This window comes from Primulina tabacum, chromosome 7 (assembly GCF_025594145.1).
Source record: "Primulina tabacum isolate GXHZ01 chromosome 7, ASM2559414v2, whole genome shotgun sequence".
Classification (NCBI taxonomy): Eukaryota; Viridiplantae; Streptophyta; class Magnoliopsida; order Lamiales; family Gesneriaceae; genus Primulina; species Primulina tabacum.
Window position 1 is genome coordinate 34,728,418 of NC_134556.1, and position 10,496 is coordinate 34,738,913.

The 10,496-nt window shown below is 35.2% G+C and overlaps 2 protein-coding genes across 2 annotated transcripts; one reads left to right on the forward strand and one right to left on the reverse strand.

Moving 5' to 3' along the window:
- Window positions 1-1,475: 1,475 nt before the first annotated feature.
- On the reverse strand, window positions 1,476-2,381 carry LOC142550710 (cyclin-A1-4-like). Its single transcript, XM_075659787.1, has one exon. It carries the CDS (start codon window positions 2,379-2,381, stop codon window positions 1,476-1,478), a length of 906 nt encoding a protein of 301 aa, XP_075515902.1.
- A 1,459-nt stretch (window positions 2,382-3,840) lies between these two features.
- LOC142551431 (uncharacterized) lies at window positions 3,841-10,496 on the forward strand. The gene is made up of 8 exons (XM_075660667.1): window positions 3,841-4,247; window positions 4,338-4,478; window positions 4,648-4,875; window positions 5,796-6,003; window positions 6,773-6,909; window positions 8,509-8,589; window positions 9,329-9,395; window positions 9,977-10,496. The coding sequence occupies exons 1-8, from the start codon at window positions 3,934-3,936 to the stop codon at window positions 10,295-10,297; spliced, it is 1,497 nt and encodes a 498-aa protein (XP_075516782.1). The 5' UTR covers window positions 3,841-3,933; the 3' UTR covers window positions 10,298-10,496.

Genomic DNA, 10,496 nt, shown 5'->3' on the forward strand with positions numbered 1-10,496 from the left:
GTGTCAGACAAGTTTTTGAAGCTCTGGTTTTGAGGGAGAAAGTAGGATGGTTTGCGCCGAAGTATGCTTATGAGCAGTCCGAACAGGTTTTCATGGTTAAATTTAACAAATAATCAAATTAAGTTCTTGGTGCTTTGAAAATGTACAAATTACTAACGACAAAAAATAAATATTACGAAATGATGAGTAACAAAATTAATAAACGTTAAAAAAAAATTACGAAAATAAATATATTTTTAATAATTAGATAAGTCAGACCCCGATCCTCCAATATCTCTTCAAGTTTTTTTTGTTTATGAGTTTTAGCGTACTTAAACATATTTAGATCAATAATTTTGTGTTTGTGTTATATTATTAATTTAATATCAAATACTCAGTTTCTTTTCCTTCCGATTTATGTTTTTTTTATTAAAAAAATATATTTTTCAAAAAATTAATTTAAATTTTAATATATAAGTTATAATATTTAATTATAACGTATTCTCAGATTATAAATAGTTATTATGAAATAATAACATTAATGTTGAAAAAAATATTTTGGGAATATTCTATTGTAGTGCTCTAAAATATAGTGAATATAGATTGCAATGATTTTTATGCAAGACAAATACTTGTGTGAGACGGTTTCACGGATCGTATTTTGTGAGACAGATCTCTTATTTGAGTCATCCCATGAAAAAATATTACTTTTTATGCTAATAGTATTACTTTTTATTGTGAATATCGGTAGGATTGATCCGTCTCACATATGAAGATTCGTGAGACCGTCTCACAAGAGATCTACTCTTTATGCAATACCAATGTAGCTAAGAATTTGGTGCAAAATATATTGAAGTGGCTTTACCTATTTTAATTAGGTTCCTCTTTGAATTTGAATTTCTAAGAACACATGTATTTTCGTTTTTCCGAAAATTTTAGCTAGTTATTTTAGCTGGTGTTGGTATTTTTTGTACTTCTCTCTATCTTTTCTGATTATTTTTCTGATTTATTAAAATTTCAAAATATTTCATTAATCTTATCTAATTATTAATATATAAGTTTCATATCCTAATAAAATAATATATATTTTTTACACAAAAATTATCAAACAAATTTTGTTCAGAGTAATGTTATATATAAAACCAAATTTGTACAATAATTCTTACAACACAAAAAATTCAATACGAAATTTCATTTATCAAAATCTTAATTCAATATAAAATCTCATGATATAACAACAAAATTTCACGATATAATTATTGTAAATATAGTTGTAGCATTATTCAAAAATTTAATGGTTGTATGATCATATAATATACACGCCTACAGATTGCAACGAATAATTAGAATGAAATGTATTATATGATTCGTAAATTGCAAAAAAAAAAAAAAAAAAAAAAGAACCACAAGTTGCAAATCAGAAACCGAAACAAAAATTACAAAATCTCTAGTACAAAATCTCAAGGCCATGCATTCTAATCATTCACCAAGCTGGCTTAGATACTGTTGAAGTATTCGGCAGGAATGGATGGAGGAACAGCCTTCGACGCTACACGGCAATAGAGCAACCAGCGGTACTTACGACTAATTCCAGGAAAATTATACGTTTTCCCAATGGCAATGTCATGCAGTTCCATGACGCACCCCCGTAAATCAGATGGCTCGTAAAGCGTACAGTGTTGCAAGGATGGGTTCCATGGCATTTGTGATGGGTGAAGAATGTATTTCGCCAAGAACACCGATGACGCGGCCACCACCGAAGGCAAGTAGATGTTTATGTTGTAAGAATAAAGCGAAAGCTCTGCGATGTAGCTGGCCATGCACCTCAACTCCACTCCGCCTTGCGCAGCTTGCATAAACCTCTCCATGAAAGACCATGTTGTGGGATTGGACAACTGGTATCCCAAGGACTTCAACACCGATTTTTCCATATCAACAATCTGTCGACAAGAGAACTTGTATTTTCTTGAAAAGATTCTCATGCTAGGGCACCAAACTTCTTCGTACTTGGAGGCAAGGATGAAGCATGCAACGCAAAGTAGCTCTGTTTCTCTCTTGTCCGCACTTTTCCCCATCGTCCAACTGTCAAAGTACTGAACCATATGATAGAGTGTCTCTTTGGAGAACTCTAACGCATCAACGGTATCGACGAACCACTCGACGTAATAACCACGTTTCTCGTCTACTTGCGTCGATCTCGGCGGCCGCCTTTTCATGGATTCCAACGCACGTAAGTTCTTGAATATCTCAGGAGCAAGGTCAGAACACGATAAAAGGGGGTCCGCGTTTTCATCCATGTCTACGATCACTTTCGAATCATAAAGTGATTTCCTTGTAGACTGTTCCGAAATCAACAGTGAATCAAACCGTTCCATTGTTCCTAGAATTTGATCTTGATCCATGTTCCAAGGTCTGAATGGAATTGTGAATAATTTCTCAACTAAAGATTTTCACTCTCGCAGGCTATTGGATACATTAAGTATGTGCTTCTGTGTGTCTGATGAATTGATTTACGTAAATATTTATCGACTAATATGTCTCCTTGATGGATTTGAATTCTAATCCCGTAGTTAAATTTTATATATATATATATATATATATATATATATTTTAAATTTTACTAGGACTCGTACTCTTAAGATTTATCTAATCTTTGACCTACAATTTTCATGTAAATATAATTTAGATAATATAAAAAATTTTGTGATACATTCTCACGAATCAATTTTAGGAGACACTTCTGAAAAAATATTGTTTTTTATGTTAAAAATATTACTTATTATTGTAAATATGTATAAAGTTTATTCATCTCACGGATAAAGACGTTAGAGATCGTGATCTATTAGATAATATTATTTTGAAATCTTGCAATGAATTTTGTTTGTTTGTTTTTTTATCTTTTGGAAATATAAAAAATCCATTATATGTCTATCTGAATATGTCAGTTCCGCACGAAAATCTCTTGACAAAATTAGCTCATTCAATATAGATCACATTGGTTAGATAATATCCTTTTTATATATTGTGAGTCATTTATCACGAAATTTACATCATGTATGTTTCCCTGTAAGCTTCTATTGAACAAAGGAGATTCGTTAAGCACGTTGATGTCATCATGCGATCTGTGATCCAAAAAAAAGTCTCATATCCATAAGTCCTCAGACGCAACTGGCTCAAGCACAATTGTTAGCACCACATGACCATGATCTATGAAATTATTTTTTACAGCGGCTAGCACAAATAACCGAGAAAGAATTAGTTGGTCCGGTTGCGAAGTCGAGTACACGAACGAACGTCTACGGTAATTGTGGGTTCGGTCGACCCTACCCCTGCGGGCACTGCCTGCAGGGGTTAATCCAACGGCTCGGATTTTTTCGAGCCAATTTTTTTTTTTTTTTTTTACAGGGAGGTGGGTCCGGATCACTCATGTGGAGTGATCCGGGCCGTTCATTGCCCGTGTAGACAGTGCCTGCACGGGTAGGTTGAAACAAACCGTAATTGTGGCTATGTTGTTAAAAAGGAAGATGGGACATGAAGACTCTAACTTGATAAGTCCATCAAGCAGTTTATCTTCTCAATTCATGGTCCCAACTGAATCACATTCGTACATGTCCAAATTAGACCACACTACCTTGTCCAATTACAAGCATAAGAGATACGTGCATGATACACGTGTGCAATCGGAAACGAGTAAGTATATTATGAAACGATTTTTATTTATAGATATTTATCAATGAGACAGATCAATCTTATCGATATTTACAATAAAAAATAATATTTTTAGCATAAAAATTTATATTTTTTCGTCAATTATCCGTCTTTTATCATATTGGAATTTTTAACATCGAAGGCCTATTCCACTTTCTTTGATATCCAATTACGAGATTCCTCTTACGGTCAATTTACTAATAAGCCAATCACTAGAAAAAAGCTAATTAATTACATCCACCGGTGATGGCGGCGCCGGCGGACGGAGCAGTCGACGCCTCCGACGACGACGAAAAGGGGTGCACATGCGGCTCTAACCACGGGCAGGACTGCTTGTACTGGCGGAGGAAGCGATCGTCGGCGTTGGGCCTGCCGTCTTCATCGTCATCCTGCTCTTTGCTGAGCTTCGACTCGTACCCTGTTCAGGACTACGATAAGATGTGGCGTGTATTCACGGCTTCTGTCAAAGGCTTCTCGATCGGCGCTGGCATCAAAGGTGGCCTTGCTCTCTTCGCTCTTTTCACTCGCATTCGCCGCCGCCGATCACTACCTTCCTACAGGTATAATGTGTTAATATTGCTCGTGTATACTCCAGTCGTCAATCAAAACTTCCTTCTTTTTGATCAGATGTTGTGTTTGTCTTTTCCCAGGAAAGTAGAAATGTCATCAGGTGGTGCAGATGTGGTGTTGGCTTTGAAAGAAACTCTGAGATATGGATTGTTTCTTGGAACATTTGCTGGGACATTTGTGTCCGTGGATGAGATTATTACTTCTTTGGGTGGTCACCGAAGGCATGATTTTTTAACCTCCACTATTAGTTTTACTTGTTTGTTTTATTTCTTTCTTTTTTCAGATTGGTTATTTTTTTCTAGCAGCATTGTTATTTTTGTTTATATGGTGGTCTGTATTGTTAGCATAAATTTGTGCAGTTGATCCGTTGCATCATCATCTTAATATTAGGACTGCAAAATGGAGGGCTTTGCTGGCAGGGGCAATTGCAGGGCCATCGATGCTACTTACAGGGTTGAACACACAGCACACAAGCTTGGCAATTTACATCCTCATGCGTGCCACTGTGTTGGCTTCGCGATGTGGGATAAAAAGCAATCGATTTGGGCATATATGTAAGCCTCTTACATGGTCATATGGAGATATTTTCCTCATGTGTCTCTCGTCTTCCCAGATTCTGTAAGGTTCTATTTCGCTGCTAAACAATTTGTATTTTTATTTCAATGTCATGAATTTACTTTTGTTTTTTCATTTAATCTCAACAACTTTTCAATTTGTCCATTGTTGTGGAAATGTATGCATGGGCTATACAGATCAATGCGAGTATCATCTTGCTGGTGTTTTTGGATGTTTGAGCATATAAGAAGCTTATATGTTGGAAACTTTAGGCACTTAGGCTAGATTTTGAAACTTGATCAAGTTAGTTCTGTCTTATTCATTTGGTTGATGATTGAGGATCATTGTTATGATCAACTTAGTTCTGCGTTGTTCTGTCTTTTAACATTTAAAAGGCATGGAAATTTTTTGAACTGCTAGTCAAGGCTAATCTTTTGTTTACGCTCTGACTGACATGATTTTAAACTTTTACTTGCCATAATGTTCTATGATGTCCAGAAGGCATCATAGATCAGGGTTAAACTCTTTTTTGTTTCATGGAAATCATTGCTACAATGAAGCATGTGGGTTGCTTGACATGGGGTTTCAGGCATTTCGAGGAAAATGCATTTGCATTCAAGAAATTTTATGCTTAGTAGGGTTAACGAGCATAAAGCATTCATCGCATATAATCAGCCGAAAGAGATTAGCATGCTATTGGTGTACTTCAATTTTAATTTTAAAAAAGTATACATGCTGCAATTTGTAACTAGTGTGTTGGAAGGGTTTGTAGCCAAATTTGGAATTATTATTTGAATACCAATTAGTATTCCATCATAATGTTGATTTTTACCCTCAAAATATGTATTCACTGTAGTTATTCGCCAATTATTGGAAGACCTGACTACAGGATATGGTTTATAGTCTTATGCTCACATGAAAATATGAAATATTAAATTATTCTAAGAGCATGCTTTATGGTTGATTGTTGGATTTTATTTTAGGTCAGCCTACATTTTGAAGCAAAATAGTTTGCCCTCATCATATAAATCATTTCTCAATAAACATGGAGCAAAGGACCCTGTCATTTTGAACGGGGTGAGAGAAATTGCATGTGGTTTACCTTTCACCAGTTTGGAAGCTATAGAGAAATGTTACAAGTCTATGGGAGTTGAAATTAAACTGGATCCAACAATGAAAGTACCTTGCTCGGTATGTTAAGATTGAACTGATTTTTCTTTTATATATAAATACTGCATTTTTATCTGATCTTCTAACCTTGGATCTGAGTTTGTGATTGTTTGACATTTACACGCCATTGCAGTTTTCATTGAATTTCTCATATCTAATCGGACGAAGTCTTGTTTTTTTTTTTACAGATAAATATCTGGCAGATATTCAATACATTTTTTTCACATTAACCTAGATTTTTTATTTGAAGCTCTTAATGTGACTGCAATTGCTGTCACCAATATTACAAATAACACTCCATCAGTGCCATGCGACTTTCTTTTTTTTTTTTTAAGATGTCTCCCCAAATGTGTGTGCTCTGAGAACCTGCTGCCTTTATTAAGTTTTCAAAATTTAAAATCTTGCGTACCATCTTTTTCTTAACCTCCTAGCAAAGCTCATTATTCTAATTACTTTCTCAACTTTTTGTCCGGAGCTCTATGGTTACTTGCTACGGATCAAAGAAATTCGCAAATGTCTACATTTAAAATTTTTAACTGATAATCAACCAATTCAGGATGAATTGGAACCTCACTGCTTTAGATTTGGGGAGGCAGGACCGAAGATTGATGGTGTCAAATTTTTGGAAACCATTACATTAGATGCGATAATAGCAGGGAGATGACAATTGTCCATGGTGATCAATTAACATGCCATGTGATTTTTATCAAAAGCAAATTCTTTTAGCATAATTTGATGCTGAGTAGTCACTCGTTATGCATATTTTTTTTGGAACTTTTATTTCATGCAGATAATACATGGGAATCAAGCATGTGTTGCACATTTTTTTTCCTTTCTTCTTCAAGCCTATATAAGAGCACTGCCGGTTTATCTTCCAGTGTATTTAATTCCTGCATTGATCGTTCATCGCCAAGGTGTCTTAAAGCGGTAACTCCTCTTTACTTTTTGTGGGATTGGCTTGTTTTAAGCCTGTGTACTACCCAATTCTCTGTTCCTTTAAGCATTCCATTGTTACCGGTAGTAGATCTTCTTGTTCATTTGTGAGAATCGATCCACAACAACACTACCTAATTACTCAGACTTGCCTAATTGAATTATCAAATTAAGTACCTTTAAAACGACTGTCATGTTCTTAAAATCAGGAATATTTATAAAACTTGCAATTTACCCGAATCTGAAACATGTTGCCATAGAACATAACCTGATTTGTCGATCAAGTAAACCAACAAAATTATCTGACACTAATGTGCCATCTTCTTATGTTTCCTAAAATATTGACCCCCTCCACTTTCATCTACATTGCCATTCTCGACCTCTCACTCCATTGATATTTCATTACATTTTGCATGTTTGAATAAAAGTGTGAATGCTGTGGGCCTGCATTGAGAACAAAATTGTGGCAGAGAATAACACCTCCGCCTGGAAGAAAGATATGTGTGCTCAACATATTCAAATTGCTTTAGAACAGGCTTCTACCTTAGGAACTGTATGAGTTTAGAATTTTAAAGATTTCTCCGATGATGTATATCACATTTCCTATATTGTAAATTTTATGTACCTTGTTACAGCTACATTAACTCGTGTATTGAGATTAAGTGGATTGAATTTGAAATGGAATCTGCCGTGATAAAATAGTGCAATATATGAGTAATAAATGAATGGTTTAAATGCTGATTTTATCAAGGATATCATGAGATATCACTTCATCATTTAGTTTAATACAGATAATATCTTAAACATGTGAAGTTAACATGAATTTGTTAAGTCAGGTTAATTGAACCTATCGATGCTGTTTCAATTTCAATGTAAGCATTAACAGCGGAATATGTGGCACCCTAGATTAATTTACTGACATTTCTGTTTGGATTTCTTTCTGGAAACTACATTTTTCTGCCATGCAAGTATTGAGGCAAATAATTTTCATTAAACATAACTAATTTCTGAGCTATAAAACATGAAGTTTATAGGTCAAAAGAGAAGTGTCTCTATAATGGAGCTTCCGAAGTCTGAGTTTCAGCAATCACCCCCTCTCTCTGCCTTGCCCAATAGGCTCTTTCCCTATCAGTGCAACGGCCACTTTCTCCCCACCCGGCATCGAAGAGACCGGGCATAAGGACTACCTGGCATTTGCCTTTTTACAAACTGGTTATATTATCCAATTATGATAGCTGTTTTCAGATAATCATCAGTTATCTTTCTTCCATACCTTCTCACTGTTTCAAGTATTAGGTTCTGCATTTTCCTTTCTAAGGGAACTTCATTTGCTGTATGCTTGTATAATTAAAATCTCAACTTATTTTAAATCATATGTTCTGGTTCTTCTGATTGACAATAATACCTTCTGATTGACAATAATACCGCTTATAAGTTACAATGTGCTGTATTTTCTAAAATTTTTGAAATGTGAACTGGACCTCCTTTACAGTAGTTAAGCAAAGATCTCTCCCGTTTCTTCACTCAAGTTTGTTCTCATGGCCCATTTATTAACTAAATTTTGTACTTGTAAATTTGTTGAATGTCTTCCAGGCCCCACACAATTTTATGGAAAGGTCTTTTTGGTACTGCGAGGTCAAGCTTGTTTCTCTCCATGTACTGTTCATCTGCCTGGTAAGTTTTGAATTTAAACACAATAATTATGGAAAGGAGTGTTCTGAACCTCTCGTATTATCAGTGATCAATATACATTTTGGTGTTCTCAACTGAGATCTATGCTGGCTAGCAAAAATTTCAACATTGCTTTTGTTTAGATGGAGTTCTGTTATCATCCAAGCAGCTCAAAAAATAGGACAATTTTCTAAACATTTCAGCTGAAAGTAGGGAAAAAACATTAAAATTAAACTTAACAAGGAGCAACAAGTGGAGAGGTAAAACCTTACTCTCATTTAATGACATAGGTTTTATTGAAAAGTAACCTAGTCCATTGTACTGCTCGGAAATATCCAGACCATTCCATAAACAGTTATGTTGAAAAGCGATAATGTGGAATCATGAGAGGAAAGTATGGTGGCGCCTAAATTCAAATCTGGCCTCCACCCATGCCCATCACGATTGAGTTCTTGCTACCCTCAGGACAACATTACCCTCTGGGTACATCCAATAACTACCAAGCACGCACCCAAAAGTCCTTTTCATGTGGGATCAAGCATAGATCTCATGTGTTTGAGCTGATGCTGACTGTTAGATCTCCAGTGGGAGGTATTACCCCCGCGATAACATCTCGTTAACCGTCTGTCACTGCCACATTATACCAGACTTTGCTCAGGCCATCCCCCACCTGGAATCCTTCTTTTATTAATATCATCGTACTTCTTTTGCTCATTATTTTAAAGTTTTTTTCTTCTTATAGGATATGGACATGCTTCCTGTTCAGGATTTTCCAGAAGTGTAATGTTCCCATGGTGGCAATCGGAACGGTAAAAAGAACATCTATATTACTTTCTCAAATTAAAAAAATTAAGCATGTGCGAGAGAATATAGTAGGCTTGAGTGGGCATTCTAATGTGTCCTTAAAAAAAATCAAATTAGTGGCAAAATATTTCTTAAAAAGCATATTCAATAAGAAAGTTTTAGATGGCGAGAATTTTTTTTGAAATTTTATTTATTTTAGTTGTTTTTTAAGTGATTGAGATGTTCGAAACAATGTTTACAAGGTACTCCATATGTTTCTTCTTAAATGATGTTTTAGTAAAAAAATATTATGAATATTAATCGCGATTATGAATATTAATCGCGTCAAATTAAATTTTTGATTATCCAGTCTGAAACTGTTTAAAAACCATTTACATTTTAATGAGTTTGAAAGAGACAGGTGGATAGAATAGGCTGAGGCTGCCCTGGATGGATGGATTTCATTTGATGAATGGATTTATGATTCAATGAATAGTGATACTGTTTAAGGGTGATTTTGAAATTAGGAAAAAACAGCTAATGGTTTCTGAGTATAGAGCTGAAACAGAGACTCAACTTACGCATCTTGTTGTATGTACCATAACAGTTTCCAACTGGTCTAGCTCTAGCAATTGAGAAGAAGAGCAGAAGGATAGAGATATCTCTATACTGCCTTGCACGAGCAATTGAGAGCTTCTTCACTTGCATGTCTGACTTAGGATACTTAACCCAATCAAAAAATTTCAAGAGAGCTGATGTTTTGATCTTTAGCATATCAACCGCAATAATCATGCACTGTTATGCCATGGAGAGGGATGTCTTCCGATCCAAGTACCTCAATGTTCTAGATTGGGTGTTCGGGATTCCTCTTCCGCCATATGAGACAACTCCGCGGAAGATGAGGCGAAGTGCCTCCACAGAATTTTAAGATTCAAATTTCAAAGGAGGTATGTTTTGATACACCATAGATAAATTGATTCTTCAGCTTATGAATGTGTTTGAAGGCTTGTTCACAGCAAACATGGCTGTATTTAATTTGATTCTTTCATGTACCTTGTCCTTGTGTTAACTTCAGCTGACGAGCCCCTTTTTTGAGGAAATTAGTTGATGTTAGTTTGTACTAAAAA

What these genes read in the sequence shown, in the direction of transcription:
- LOC142550710 (XM_075659787.1), bottom strand. Translation starts at nt 2,381, where the DNA reads ATGGATCAAGATCAAATTCTAGGAACAATGGAACGGTTTGATTCACTG.
- LOC142551431 (XM_075660667.1), top strand. Translation starts at nt 3,934, where the DNA reads ATGGCGGCGCCGGCGGACGGAGCAGTCGACGCCTCCGACGACGACGAA. An exon ending in CGATCACTACCTTCCTACAG is followed by an intron (nt 4,248 to 4,337) that starts GTATAATGTGTT and finishes GTCTTTTCCCAG; the next exon opens with GAAAGTAGAAATGTCATCAG. An exon ending in CAATGAAAGTACCTTGCTCG is followed by an intron (nt 6,004 to 6,772) that starts GTATGTTAAGAT and finishes TATTTCATGCAG; the next exon opens with ATAATACATGGGAATCAAGC.